General features: G+C 27.3%; 1 protein-coding gene across 2 annotated transcripts; it reads right to left on the bottom strand.

The window, feature by feature from the left end:
- On the bottom strand, positions 1–2,786 carry LOC105435792 (probable WRKY transcription factor 12). 2 transcript variants are annotated; one of them, XM_031886750.1, is made up of 3 exons: positions 2,112–2,786; positions 1,212–1,352; positions 1–467 (listed from the first exon to the last, which is right to left on the bottom strand). In XM_031886750.1, the coding sequence occupies exons 1-3, from the start codon at positions 2,573–2,575 to the stop codon at positions 185–187; spliced, it is 888 nt and encodes a 295-aa protein (XP_031742610.1). In that variant the 5' UTR covers positions 2,576–2,786; the 3' UTR covers positions 1–184. The 2 variants fall into 2 exon arrangements, with proteins under 2 accessions (XP_031742610.1, XP_011656990.1); XM_011658688.2 differs by having other exon boundaries at positions 1–500; positions 2,112–2,783.
- Between the last annotated feature and the right edge of the window lie 14,082 nt (positions 2,787–16,868).

Below are 16,868 nucleotides of genomic sequence, written 5' to 3' on the forward strand. Positions count from 1 at the left end.
TAATGAAAAACACATAAATTAATTCAATATGGTTCATCATAACTATAGTACATTGTCTTAATTAAGAACAAGAAATGAGATATTAGAGGTAAGAAGGAGGAATTCACTAAATTAGGCTAACTATTATAAAGCCAAATACACATATATATAATTAATAATAATTAAGGAAAGAGAGATTAATAATTTAATTTGATGGGTGTTGGTTTGAATTATTAAATGATGGATTATTGATAAAATCTTGGAACAGGCCGCCATACTGATATTGTTGGTGCAGATTTTCACAGAAGGACTCGGCGGAGAAGAAGTTGGGCGACGGGGGAAACAAGGGCGGAGTGACGGAGGGCGGCAAGACTCCGGTGGGGTTATGGCCACGAAGTGTAATTGGACAATAATGGTTGTGTTTGCCTTCATATGTTGTTATAACAAAAGATGGATCTTCTGATGATCTTTCTACTCTTTTTTTCACACTGCAATTTTGACTTGTGCATTTATAATAACTTCTGCATACTCCAACAAAGATCGCTTCAGTTTCATTTTAGTTTTTTTTATCTTTTTCAAACTTAAGTTTATGAACCCAATTCTTTTTTTTAAGGAAAAAGAAAGCAATATCATTATTGTTCTTCTTATGTTACTTTCTACCTTCAATTAAATCTCTATCTTAATATATTATTATCTCTAAGTTAGTTCGCTAAATTAAAATGATGCTCGTATTTAACATTTAGTAGCTAGTAGGGGATATACATAAAGTCATTAATTTTGTTAAAATTAGAATAAAAGTGATGATCAAAATTGTTTTTATGTTTTCTAAAAGTAGTGGACTAAAATAAACTATTGAAAGTTTGAAAACCAGAATAAAGTTGAAACATGGGATGCTAGAATTTAAACAACGAAGTAATTTTAGAAACAAATTAGGATTCAAACCTAAAAGTAAAATGCATGTGCCATTGAAACTACAAAAGACAATAGAAAAATGAGTAGAAAATCCATATAAATATTTCTAGGGTTACAATATCTCTCAATTAGACCACTGTTCTTAATTAGATTATATGTCACAAATCTGATTATTGTTTTATATAGCTCTCTGTCTAAATAACTTAAGATATAATTCAACTTATTAGTTTATGTTAACGGAAGTTTTTTTTTCTTCTAACTGGGGGTTTTAATGAGGTAAACAAGAGTGAATGAGTTTGGAGAAAAGAAAGGAAATTAACCTTGGAAAAGGGCTGTTTTTGACTGCTTTCTGACCGTATTTTCTCCATCTATATCCATCTTCAAGATTATCAATTTCGGTTTTGGTCAAGAAGGCGAATCGGGGCCCTTTTTCTCTTTTCTCCTTCTTTTTTCCTTCATCCCTATACAATCCATATCATATTAGATAATAGTAACACGATGTTTCATCTCAAAATTATAGCGACGATGTTTCATCTCAAAATTATAGCGACATGTATTTACAAACATTATAATTTTCCATAATTTTTTCATGGTAGGATTCTTAATATATATTATCTCAAGACAAAATATGAGTATATGAGTCATGAAAGAGTACTTACAATGGACATTTAATTTGGTAATATATCCAATTAGTTATAATTCTATTATCTGAGAAATAATTTCATCTTATAACATTTTCTTAAATAAATATTACCCATCTCAATTTTCTTCTATATTCAGATTTTAAAAAATAACCTATAGTGTTGACCTCTTTTGAATTTTATCTTGTAAATTTGTTTTTTGTTTTTAACAAATGATAAAAAAAATCATTAGATGTGTAACATCTCATGGAACTAGATTGACGCACCTTTTAAAACTCACACCATACTCACACCATACTACAATAACATTGAGCAAAAGAGAAGTAAAAGAAGAAAAGTACACAATAACATTTAGCAAAAGAGAAGTAAAGAAGAAAAGTACAGTCTTGAGAGCTAGAGAAGCTCTCTCAACAACATAACATTCATCAAACCCTATCTATTTCTTTTGTTTGTTGATCATTGACTATTTTGCATAAATTGAAAAATTAACAATTAAATTTTAAAAAGTGGAAAAGCAACTCTGAAATCAAGCTCCGAAAATCCTATGGAAGGAGTTAGTTTAGAGAGAAGACACCTTACACTTTCTTGCTATTTTCTCCCTTTTTATCATCAAACCCTTTCACCTCTCCGCTCTTGGAAGAATCACCACCACCCGCGACAACCTCATCGGACGAACACGTAGTAGAGGAACAATTCGGTGTTGATGGGTGCTCACCAGTCACCACTGACGACAGATCTCGACCGAGACTTGATGACTTCTTCAAAGCATCGTCGACCGAAGAAATAACCTCGGACGACGAGCATGACATCTCAATGGGAGTAGAGAAGATGTTGTGGTAGTCATATTGAGATGAGGCATGTGAGAAATCAGAATAAAACCCCACACTAGAAGGAGCAATATCAAAAGCTTCATAATAAGGGTTTGTCAAAGGAGGAGGAACTTCAAAGGGTTTTTGATGATGAAAGTTGTGAGTGAAAGGATCAAATTGTGGGTAATAAGGATGATCCTCTTCCTTCTCATGGTCATGACCTTCATTTGACATTCAGAGAAATTGGAATTAGAAAGATTAAAACTAGAAAGAAGAGAGGCTGAATTTAGATCTTTCAATTTACTTCATCTATGATGTTTTTTTTTCTTTTTTTTTTTTTGGGTGTGTAAAAAAGTGAACTTTGCCTTAGATCTTTGTCCTATTATACACACAACTAGAAGGGATGAAGTTAGAAATATGTCTCGAATTGGATGGTGGATTTTTGCTTATTAGATCTACTTCTTAATTTCTAAACGGTGAATTTTCTAATATATATATATATAGATATATTATATAATAGAATAGAATAATATTATTTCATTCACTTTTAATTAATTAATGGAAATATTAACAAAAAGAACTTTATTGGGGTCAAACTTATATTAGTTTAGTACTCAATTTAAAATTGAGCTTCCATTTGCTTTAGAACTAATTTAAAATTGGTGAAATTAATACACCAACTAACCCAATCATCAAAAATGTAGAAACATACTACATATTTTAATGTAAACGTGAAACTCTTCATCATAAGATTTCAAAGTTTTCCAAAACATTTCCACCTTAATTAAGTCTGCTATCTAAAACTTTGTAGACCAAAACAAAGTTTCACTAAACCCTTAAGAGAGACTGTGTCATAAATAACCTTCCATTCTTCTTGTTTGTACTTCTTTTTCTCCTCAAGAAAATAAAATTACTTCTCCTGGTAGCTATCCATAAATGTAAAAAAACATATCGTTAATGAACTGCATCAAATTTTTATTGTTCTTTATACTTTGTTTGTCGATTAGTATTCTTGTCACAACCCTATGTACTAACCCTATATATAGTACATGAGAGGAAGCGTATTTCACTCATTTTTATCGCTATCAATCATATTTAATTTAGGTAGAAGAAGTCAATATTTATGTTATGAATAATGGAATAAGAATATGATTTAGGGGTCAAAATTTTCAGCTTTTTAAATACTAAATTCTCGAGTTAGGTAGAGATGTGTGTCTGCCAAATTTACCTATAATGTACCAAGACGTCTTCATTACATTGTTTCTTTTGTTTCTTTTTTAAGTTAAATTTTATTTTTTTTCCTTCATAAAGTTCATACAACAAAAGAATCTACAAACCAATAATTAAACTGTTCCACCATCACGCTTATGGATTGGACTTCGATAGAATTTGAATGATCATTCTTTAATCTTTATGCCTGCAATTCTCTCCATTCTTCCTTACATTTTTGTACTTTTTTTCCCAACTTTCATTTGCTCATCATTTGCTATATGAGTTTGTGGTTTTTATTTATATACATTTTGCATACTGTTCTAGTACATATTATTTATCTATCTCTCTTTTCACTTGTCCCTGTTGAATTTATGTATATGAGTGTGTTGATGGGGCTTGGCATGTGCGGGTCGTGGTGATATTGCACGAAAAGGTAGATCGGTGGGATTTAGCACGCGTAGGATGAAAATGGTATGTGTGTTAAATGTTTTGAATTCCTTTTTAGTCCAAGGATTAGAAGAATCTATATAGTTGCATGGGAGAATGGTATATGTGTGTGTTAGGAATGCCTCTCTAGAATTTGTAATCTATTTCTCTAGTAATAAATTGTTTCTTTGTTAACCGACATAACTCACAAACTATCGAGGAATTACATATGTTTATTTTTTATTATTTATGTTTATTTTTTTAACTTTGATGGTTGAATTCCATATAACAACTATGGGTAAGTTATGAACTTTTAAACCTTAGATGTTATTTCATAATATTAAACTATTACTAGTTTGATATCTACTCTTTTCTCTTTTTTTCATATGGGTAAGTTAATTTGGCTCCATATTTTATAAATAATGCCTTAGGAAAAAGAAAATAAAAGGAAGAAAAGAAAAAGGGTTGTAGATTCATCTCATTTAGTGCACAATCTTCCACTTTTTACAAAACAGCACTCATTTGAGATAATGATCTAATGGAGGAAATAAGATAAGGAATAACTATGTACTAAGAAAAAGTACAAAACCTAAAAGACCAAATTTCGATTAATTATGACATGAAAAAGGACACAATTATATGCATGGATGAGCTAATATGAAATTGAAGTGATGAAATGATATGAACCAACATATCTTATAAACTATACAAAATCTTTCTTCAAACTATATGATGTCTTCTTTTTTTTTTTTTTTTTTTTATAATATATTGCTACTTCTCGTAGATCCTTTTACACACATCAAAGAGATAGTGAGGGAATGAACAAAAACTACAAAAGAAAATTAAGTATATAAGTAAAACAATAATATAGGTCTTTCATTAATACACATGACCTAATTTTGAGTAGAGCTTAAAAAAGAAACCATACAAATTTAGGGTTATATAATTATAGATATATAGGTGGAGGAGATGAAGAACATAATGTAGCTTTTTGGTGATTGATGTTGATAGAGATATGGAAACATTATAGAAAGAATAATTAATTTTGAAAAAATAAATGGGGAAAGGGGTGAGATATTCATGATACAATAGAAACAATGGTATATGTAGTAGCATCATCATCGTGATTGAAGAAAAATGAAGAATATTGCATATAAAACCAAAGAGAGGCAATAATAATAATAACAATAATAATAATTTGTCCAATGTGGGGGTGATTGAAATGGGATGGAATAATTTTTTTTTTTTTTTAAAGTAGGGAGTTTTGATGGAGAAGTCACCAAAAAAAGAGATACCCACATGGGATGTGAAGAAATAAAATCAATAAACCAGCTGTGGAATAGCTTGACATTATTGACTTTTTTTTTTTTTTTTTGCCTATTTTAAGGACTTTATTATATATCACATATACTTTAATATATTATTTTTAAAATTAAAAAAAAAAAACTCATGGGGTTTCTTGCCTGCAAACTGCAACTTTTCCAATCGTGACAGATTTTTAGTCAATTGGGGGCAGTTATAAGTTAGGTTTGTGACATATATAATAATAATAATAATAAAAGTATAAATTTATAGTTTCTAAAATCTACCTAATTAGATTTAGATTTGTGTATATAATATGTGCATTGCTTTCTTTTTCACGTCATGCATTTATGAGCATTTTCATCAAAGTTAGCCCTTTCAACTTTTTAAAATATAATCATAAATTAGGAGATTCATGGAGAAGAAAAAACTATAGAATAAATTTGAATTCTAAAAACTTAGGTGAAGAAAAAATTTTGAAATTGAAAGATTGTCAGTCAAAACATTGATTTAGGTACATACTTTTAAGTGAGAAAGAGAGGTAGACATTTAAATTTAAATTAAAAAACTCTAATAATAAATATTTAACAAATAAAACAAAACCAAAATCAAAATCAAAAGTTTAAGTAAAATGTGTGTAAATACCCCTTAGTCCTACCCCATAAATGTATCACTATCAAATGTTGTGGTCAACTTTTACTTGCCCACATCCTTTTAGCATTCTTGGCCACGTCCCAGTGCTGTATTAATCAATACTTTCTTCTATCACTATGACTACACACTTCCATCTTTTAACTAATGAAAAATAGGGTAGTAACTGGTAGGATTACAAATAACAAAATCCCAACTTTTTAAAAAGTTTAGACTATAACTTTAAAAAGAATTAGAGTTCCTATGCCTTTTCTTCTTCTTGCTATAAATAAAGAACAGTGGTATATATAAACTTAAATTTATAAATAAAAGAAAACATTGTGTCATATAAGGGGAATATTTTTGAATGTATAGGGAATTGAAACTTGAAAATATAATTAAAAAAAAATTAAACGAAAGAAGAATGATAAAAATTGTAAAGATATATTTGTGGGAGTGGAAATTTCAAAGTCAGAGAAAGATGCAGTCTTCGAAACAGCCATCTAACCACTAAAGTTTATTTATTTTTTTCAATAAATAATCATAATAATAATACCAAAAGGAATCTTTATATTATATAGTTACTCATTGGTTTTTCTCCATAAAGACATTACATTTCATGTCAGAACCTTATAATAATAATAATTTAACTAATTAATTAATTAAATAGAAAGTCTCTTAATCAAACAAATTGATATAACCAAAACACCACTTTATTGAAGTAGCTGATCACTTACTTTATGTATGAACTTTGTCATATCCCTCTTATCATATTCCATTCAAACCCTCCAACGTCAACATTTCTGTTCTATTATTTCTTTAATTCAATACAAATTTTGTCAAACATATAGGTTATAAATATTTTGAAAGATATATATGGCATAAGTTCATACATATATGTTTCACAAACAAGTTACAAGTATTTTAATTGTTATAGTTAGAAATCACCTTTTTTTTTTTTTACAAATAATTTGGAGTGAAGTAAACAAATAAAATTGAATTACAAAAAAGCAGCAAAAATGGTGAAAAAAATGAGAAGTAATGTGTGGCAGTGTGGGTGGGGAAAAAAGAGTTGGTGGGAAGTGATAATGAATTAGGAGAATGTCAAAATCAGGTTTTGTGTCCTTCAAACCTATAATTTAATTATATGCATATGCTCCCTACCTCACTTCCATATTAATATAATTTCACTTTAATATCCCCATTATTTTACACATTTAGCTTCACTACATTCCTCTATTCACCGCCATCATTCTCTACTCTCCCTTATCACTCATTTTTCCTTTTATTCTATTCAACACTTCTTTTTTCTCCATTTTCTCTATTTTTCTTACATTGTTCACTCCTCAATTTTAAAACTTCTCTTCTACTTAATTTATAAACTTCAATCTTATATATATATATATATAAAAGAAAATTTAGATCTACCCATTTCCAATTTTTCATTTGATATTTCATTCCCCTATCCACATATATATTCTTTCTAAAAACTTTTTAAAAATTCATAAACGTTTTAAAAATTTACGAGCTAAACTTGTAATTTATTTTTAGCTTAAATGTCAAATTAGAAATTTGGATTTTAGTTGTTTGGTAGGCGGCTGTCACTTTAATAAATTTAACTTAAGTTAATTTTGTGTTTAAGAGATATCTCTAAATTTTTTTAAAAAGATGTTTAATACTTATATTAAAAATATTTTTTTTTATTATACAATCAATATGATTAAAAAATCTTTTAGAGACACGTAAATAGTAAAAACTAATTTAATATATAATCAATTGAATATTTAATTGCATTTTCTTAATAAACAAAGAGTGATATGTGAAAAATGTCATGTTAATTACTATGAATCAAACTCATTTTAGTATTAATTATAAATTTAATTCATAAATATTCAAATTGATGTACATTTAATACCTTTTAGTTTTAAGTGTTTAATAGATGTGTAGGAGATATATTAAATAAACAAAAGTTGTTGTATCATATACAAAATTGAAAATTTAGAAACCATACACCATTTAATTCAACGTATTAGAGTGAAAAATGAAAAATTGATGGAGGTATATGGTATACAATTGAGAGTTGATTTACCCATATTGTAGTTTAGGTCAATTAAAGTAGTTATTAATTGTAATTAAGAAACATGATTGAGATTAATAATATATGTGGTGTGTGGGGTTAATATATAATAATAATAGTAGTAATAAAGCATAGAAAGTAGGGTGTTTTTTGCAAATGGTTTTACTTTTGAGGGGGAGTGGAGCAAAGAGAAAGATAATGGATTGAGGGAAAACGTCGTTTCACTTTCAAGTGTGGGGTTCCATTTTATCATTTCTTTCCTTCCTCTGCCAAATCAAAGGCTACAAAAAGTACTAATTCCATTGCTCCATTCTATTTTTCATTTACTATCTCTCTTAGTATAATAATCCTTCAAAATAACATCCAAACTTCTCTTACACATGCAAATAAATTACTATTCATAACTAAGCTTACGTTTTACATGCTTTTCAGTCGGTATACGTTTTACTAATCTCTCTTAAATTTCAATTCAATCGGTATATTTACAAAAGTTGACGAGAGTGAATATTTTTTTTTTCCTTTTATTATTTCAATTTACTTCAATTGAGATTCTAATTATCCAAATTGAAATACATAAATATATAATTACTTACTTTTTGACAATGATTCATACATTCACAGAGAAAAGCACATCACATCACAGGAACCTTTTTGCTTTAACCACAATTATCAAATAAATATCACATCAAAATTACCAAAGTTTGAATAATCATGCATATGCATACACATATATGAAACACAATAAATTTCAACGGAAATTCTAATTAAAAAGGAAAAACATGCAATTGGGTCTTAGAAAAAAGAGGAAAAGATATGTAACATTTTTACCTACTTAGACAATATTTGAATTACCAACTCCACACCAATAATACATAAACAAACATCAATTCAATCTAAAAAATGTTAAAACAAATTACAAATGTTGGATAGATGAGTAGGTTTTTGACAAATATAGAATAGCTTTTATGGCCACGCCAAAATTTACTATTATTATGTAAGTGATTTAAAAAGTCCCACGTGATTATTGAAGATATAAACCATGCAATTAATTTAAATCTTGGATTGTGAAATTTCAAACTCAATTATGTTTTTTTTTCTTTCTTTTAAATATCAATTTATCACTAAGATGGTTAAGGGTGGATTAATAATCGTTTTTCAAATTAATTTCTAAAAAATGTTTGAATGTAAAATTTGTGGTGTAAAAGAATCACAAAAATTTCTGGGATTACTCTTAAATGTTTTGAGCATTTGTCGAGCATTTGTCTCATGTTGACATTATTTTGATGGCAACCTTGATTGATATATCATTAAGTATTCCTATTATTGCTTTTGACCATTTATTTAAACTGTTTCACAAATTTATGAGTACCAATTTGTTTTCTTCATATTTAATCAAATTAATTATTAAAAGTATAAAATGCATTTTTGTAATTCAAACTATATAAGAATTTATCTACAGTATATTATTGTGAAAAAAATCTCGAATAATATTCTTATAAGAAAATGTGGAACACCACTTATTTACTTTACAGCTGATTTCTTAAAACTAAAGCAATGCGGACTAATTATTCAAAGAGAAAGAGAGAGAGAGAGAGATGCTACCTATAAAACAACATAAAATTATGGGCTTTTCGGCCCGAATGCACTCTACAAAATAGTTCAACCCAAAAAAAATTATTTGGGCTTTATGATAGTCTGTCTTTGGGCCTCGATTTGGGTTGTGTGTATTTTTTTATATAATTAAATAAAAAAATATTTACAGCCGGCTGTGTAATAAAAAAATAAAAAAATTAAGGGTAATTATAATTAACAACTATTTCACAAAAATAATTGAGGGTATAACAACATTTAAAAAAATTGTAAATATAGTAAAACTATCGCTGATAGATTTGTATGATCTATCAATAATAGACTAATATTTACAACATGGTTGATAAATATATTTAATTATTTTGCATTTAATGGCTAAATTTGCAACTATCCCAAAAATTAAAGCCTATCGAGCCACCATTATTTTTTCATAAATTTAAGATTTTCTATTTGTTGTTTTTTAATATTGCGAAACCATTATCACTTCATTTCTTTTTCATATTCTTTGCGATTTATTCTTCTTCTCTTCCTATTAGTACTTCTCTTTCTTCATATTATCACTTCTTCTTGTTTGTGATTGCTTCATTTTCTCTTCCAGAATTTATTTCTTCTTCTTCACCTCTCATCTTCTTTTTTTTTCTTATCTGTACAATATCTAAACGATATTGGTATAGAACCTAAATGATTGTGTACATTGTTTAGACCACTATCATTAATAGAGCGTTTAGACTGGGTATAAGATCTTTAGACTAGACATAAGGGTACAAGATTTTTGAAATTTATGTTCTAAAACTCATAGTTTGTAATTATATTCTATTCAATAAAGTCATTATATTTAATACTATAATCTCGAGTTAAATAAACTAAGGTCTCAAGACTATCTAGTGTAGACTTAAACTTTATGTATAGACATAAATGTGGATCAAGTTCAAGTATATAACCCAAACGATCTATAGTTTATGAATAAAGATTGGACTCTTTATTCTGGGGACACTATGGATGCGACCCACTTTGTATAGTTTGGAGAAATGATGTGATTCTGAATCAATCATATACAGACATGGAAGTGGGGGCATCTTATGTTAAGAGTTTACATAAGGTTGGAACCATGAAATAGTCACTTTTAAGTTGTAACATTGGTGACTTTAATAAAATTGACTATTTTGTTTAAAGTTATGTTTATGTAATTTAATCTTAATCTTGAGCTAACTATGAACTCATGTTCACATTTCTTAAATTTGTATAGGTGAGAGTAGCTCATTAACGTTGGTCCAATAAGCCTCCCATTTTCGGATAAGACAAGTGGATAGTTGAAGACATATGGTGCAAGACGAAATTCACTCCTACTCACTTTATAGTTAGTAGATAGATTGTTTTCTTAAGAACTGAATTCAAGTCTTGAACAAAAGACCCCACCCTCTCGTTGGCCTGAGAGGGATCCAATTTACAGGTTGCGTCTAAAACCAATTGTTCAATAGTGGATCATTGGGACCTAAGGAGCAAGATGTAGTCTCGAGGGTTAAACGACACTTTGACCCAGTCAAGATTACGAACACTTGTAAAAGATTAACTTACTTATCATGGTTATATCACATAGACACAAATATATCTATAGTGAGGGAAGTGCAACTACAAGACTTTAGTGGAATGACCTGTTAGTTGCCAAATGTTGATTAGCTCAATCTATAAGGGTTTAGCCAGTTAATCTCGGATCATTGCAGCCCACGATCTATAGGTCCATTAGGTTCCTTTGTTAGCTCATAATGAATACACTTAGAACAATATGTTGGAATAATTTGTATTGTTAGAATTAGGTAAAGAGAGAGAAACCGACGAATATATGTGATATAGTCATCGGTTATAAGTTTGAGATATAAATTTATGTTTAAATATAATTGAATATTAAAAATATGAATATGAATTCATATTCAGAAACTCATAATTGATGGAAACGGTTAAAGTTGACAAAAGTCAAAATGTTGAATTTTGACTTTAAAAAGTCAAACTTTGACCAACTTTATATTCAAATGTGATTTGAATTTTAAACAATGAATGTGAATTTATGCTTGGGAGGTCAAAATTAGTCAAAATGGATAAAATGGTAAAAAAGTCAAAATGTTGACTTTTGACTTTGACTTGAATGGTCAAATTAACTTACTTATCATAGTTATATTGAACTTTTACTTGACGCGAAAAAAACGTCAAGTAAAAGCTAATGTAAAATAGTTCGGAAAACTGTGTGAAAACTTCATTTTTTTTGAAGCTATACTTGACATATTTTCTTTAAAATGGTTAATATTTGACGTTTCTTTTAATAAAATCGTCAAATATGTAAAAGAAGCTAGTGTCAAGTAAACCCTTTTTTTGTAGTAGTGATAATCAAGAAAATGTTTGTGCTAATCGTTACTTCTAGAAAAAGTCTACATCTTTGTCACCTTTTATCATGCTAAAAAAAATATGAATATGGCCCAACCTTTAATTTTAAAATAGAAAATAATATTAGATTTTTTCAAATAAATAATAGTAATACTAATAAAATCAAAGCATGAAGAAATGTAGCTAGCTTTATGAGTGATTTTGTTGATCCATAGATTGAGTGCAATCTTGATTGAAATAGGTCAAAAGTACAAAAGAATATTGGAATATGGAATCACACCTTTAATTTTATTCAAAATATTGAAAACTAAACTTTATTTCCCATTTTTTATTTACTATATGTAATATAATTTTTTTAAAAAAAATTAATTCATTTTCCATGCTTCTAGAAATTTCGTTATATTCTTTTTTATTCAATTCAAACTTATTTGTAGTTGTTGTTTAAAAGCAAAACTCACAAAATTGTAATAAAACATTACTCGTTTAATTAATTCAAAAAACAATACTACCATTTGATCATTTTTAACTTCTAAGTTGTAACGTCTTAGACATCCTTTCTTTTAGTTAGTTTTTAAAAATATTTGCCAAAATGTTAATGTCATAGAATTACATGTTGATTTATTTGATGAAACTTGACCACTAATGTAATTAAATTATAGTTTAAAAAGATGCAGCTTGACTGCTTGAGCATGACTATATGTAAGAGGTTTTATTTTAAAATTAAAAAATTGATTAAGATTCAAGATATTCTTCTAGCAAATAAAAAAGAAGACTTAAAGAATGAGAGTCCATGAGATGGTTTTGAAATGAACAAAGTGGGCACTTATTTAATATTTTAGGGTTAAGTGAAAAGGTTGGAATTGGATAAATTTGATAAAGACAAAAGAATAGCCAAATTCTTAGTTTGAAGTATTAGGCCACATTAACCATATGACCATATTTCATCACTTTCCAATATGTTAATTAAAGTGAAAATGACACCATCTCTATAACCAATGACCATACACTATTCCAAATTTAATAATAATAATTTTTCTATAAAAGAAATAAAATTAAATATTAGAAAAGGGTTGGTAAACCAACCATATATACTTGCCTAAGATTAAGTTTTTTTTTCCCTTGAAAGAGATGTGCAAGCAATGAAACAATAGCCTTTATTTTCCTTTGCTTTTAACTTTTTTTTTTTTTCTAATTCTTTTCCTTTTTTAATAAATACTATTCTTCTCTTTATTTGTTTAACCTTCTTTTGTTGAACAAGATGTTGATTGCATTACCTCTACCCTTTTAACTTCATTTCTTAATTTGATGTTTTATCATGATGAGAATAAAGATGTAACCACAATCTTTTTTACTTTTTGTCTAATCATCATATTTTTGAACAATTATAATGTAATAATTATTTTTAATGAAAAAGGAAACAGAGAAGAGGTTTAGTTTGTAAATATGTTAGGAGATGAGTTTTGATGTAAATGGAATTAAATATTCAATTCATTAACTTAAAATTTTTGTAGATATGTGAGGAAACCAACAAAAAATAATCATATTAGGGTTGCTGGACATGACTAATAACTATTTTAAGGGTCTTTAACGCTAGGATTTTTCAAAACCATAATAACCATCTTTTTCGCTACAATGAATACAATTTTGTACTCTTCCAATAGCTATAGTTAACACAAATCAAAACCCTCAAAATACTACATTTTTTTACTAATTTACATTATAATTCTTTTATTGGCTACATGGTATACTATTTCTTTCTCAAACATATATTTAACGTTATCATTTTACATGTATTATATGTATTTGGATAGGTAAGATAATTAAAGTATAGAAGTTAAATATATGTTTGATTTACCCAATTTAATATATATATAAAAAACAAGATTATAAATCTCTCAGAAAACAAAGTTACATAGTTAACTAATTAAATGAATGAGAATAGTCATAAATTAAAATTAACATTATTGAATGTATTATCATTATAGTCCTAAACATTAATTTAATTACTAAAAATAATTAAATAAACACAAATTGCTCATAATATCAATAATGCATTTTAATATTAAATAGTTACGATAGTAAAATATTATTTGCATATATATAAGTTAAATTTATTTATAAATAATATATTTATATTTAATAACAAATGAACGAGACATTCATCTTGGCAAAAAAGAGAGAAAAAAAACCAGAAATTTATGATGTCTATCTCTTCTTGGGGCACACATGAAGTGTACTGGAAAATCCATGTCATAATCGTACAAGTTTTTAAGTTCTATAGAGTAGGATAATAGTATCATAAGAAAAAAAAAATGGAATTATGTCAATATTAAATGTAGCATATGTTATAAATAGATTATATAGAATCGGTAGATTTCAGTGTTGAGTTAAGTATCGTATTACCATCTGAATTAGCTTAAAGTAAAAGAAAAACTAGTGATTAGTATGATATGTGCTATATAAAATGAATAAAAGTATTTTTGTAAGGAAAGGATAAATGGTTAATTTTAAATATCTAAATGTTAATAATTTTGATTAGTAACCCATCTTCCCACGTTTTAAGGATATTTATCTTGATTGAGGAGATTAAATTGTTGATTTTTTCTTAAATCTATTTTTTAAAAAAATAATTAGGTGACAAAGTTTGATATTTATGTTTGTTTATTTATTTTTAGCATTTTCTTGAAAGAAAAAATGTTAATTTTCAGTTTAATATGTTTACTACTCTCACCCTAAATCAAAACAATTCTATTAAAACAAGTGCTATTTTTGAAAATGCATTAACAGTTATATTTTTATCATGTAAGAAGATATATTAGTTTGTACATGATATATTTGAAAATGCATGTAAAGTATAGGGTTTTGTTTTAAGAAAATAACAGTATTTACCTTGTCTAAAACAATTTTGAAAACGAAAAAAGTTCACAGACTCACAATGAAAAATGTCAAAAATACCTAAGTCAACATATGATTAATTGACCACATGCACACATATAATTCTTCTTCCAAACGATCATGAACCAAGATCATTTAGATATTGGTACACGATCGTGCACTAAGAGCTAAACAATCATGTACAAAATCTAAAAGATCATGGTTCAAGATCATATACTAATATCATTTATGTTTAGTACAAGATCGTGTACAAATATCGTTGAGATTTTGTACACAATTATTTAGCTTTTGGTACGTGATCGTATACCAAGATCTAAACAATTCTTGTTCAATATCGTGTACCAAGATCTTTTATATTTGGTACACGATCTTGACCCAAGATTGTTTAGATCTGAAAGTGAAAATATATGAGAGATGACGAAGATCGTTTACTAAGTGTGAATTTGAATAAGTGAAAAAAGAACAAAAAAATATGAGAGATAACGAAAAAAGAAGAAATTTTAGAAGAGAAAATGAAGAAATCACAAACAAGAACAGGTGAAAAATGAGGAAGAAGAAGTAATAACACGAACAGAAGATGAATAAATCACAAAGAAGAAGAAAAAAATGAAAAAAAAATTGTCTGCATTAACAAACATGGAATTTAGAAAAATATAATGAGTTTTATACATATTTTTTTATTTTTTTATTTTTATAAAAAATTAACCTATAAAGAGTATTTTAAAAAATAGCAAAATATTAAAACTACCCACAAAATATAGAAAAATTCAATCAACCCTCTCTAGTTTTTTTCATATCCATAACAGTTCCAAAAAATGGAAGAATAAAATGGTTTTATATAACTTTTGATGGGCAACTTCATTACAAGATCGAAGAATAAGATTAACACTCAATACGTGGGTCTGACTCATCTGATCTCCCATTTCATCGAGCTAACAAGAGAGGCAAAATAAAACGTTTTATTTTGAAAAATAACCCAAAAAAAAAAGTTCTAAAATTATTAATAATGAATAAATGTTGGACCAAAATACTACTAGCTATAATTCAAAAATTTAAGATTCACATCCTAAAAACTAAGATTTTACTACTAACTAAAAATTCTAATATTGTAAAAATATTTTCCTACAAAAACTATGGCAAAACATAATTTTCAAACATCAAATTACTTTTCATAAAACTAAACAATACACAAATTTTATTTTTCTTAAATCAACCGTTAGTTCTCACAAATACATTCTACCAACAAAAAAAAAAAAAAAAAAAAAAAACTAAATTGGTGTGGAAATCAGAAAAACAATTTAAACACGATTACCATAATTACATTTTATTTGCACCTTATTTAAAATACCAACATATAACCCTTAGTTTGTAAGTCTTAGAACCACATATACAATATATTATATAATAATTAAACACACCTATACTAAAGAGAAAAAATAACAAAAGGAGGGAATAAACTCAATATATGAGTGAGAAAGTTTAACATGAAGTAATAAACTCACTGAAAAAGTTTAACACGACATATGTAATAAACTCAATATATTACAAAATCATATGTTCGTGAAAATATACTTAAACTTTAAATTAAGAAAACACGTCAATCTATACTAGAGTTATACCAAAATATAATTATAATTATACTGTATTTTTGACAATTCAACTATTAAAAAAACTTACAGATTCATTCATTCAATTTAATTGATTATTTAAAAAATACATATGAACTTCACATTTACAAAAACAATGAGGGTAGACATTTAATGAAAATGGCTTGAAAACGTGCTTTATAAAATCGAACCACCAAATAACAAATACAAGAAAGAAAGAAACATTTTTTTAATCTCTACTCATATCCAAAATCAGTTGTTCGTTTTGTTAGATTATGAGTAATTGAACTAGTGGGTGAGTTCCAAGCAAAAACCAATTGTTTCAATTTGATCAAAACATAGGTTGTTTTGGAGAATAATTGTTAAAACTATTTATGACGAGGTAGAGAAGTTGATATGAGAATAGATTTGA

This window comes from Cucumis sativus, chromosome 6 (assembly GCF_000004075.3).
Source record: "Cucumis sativus cultivar 9930 chromosome 6, Cucumber_9930_V3, whole genome shotgun sequence".
Taxonomy (NCBI): Eukaryota; Viridiplantae; Streptophyta; class Magnoliopsida; order Cucurbitales; family Cucurbitaceae; genus Cucumis; species Cucumis sativus.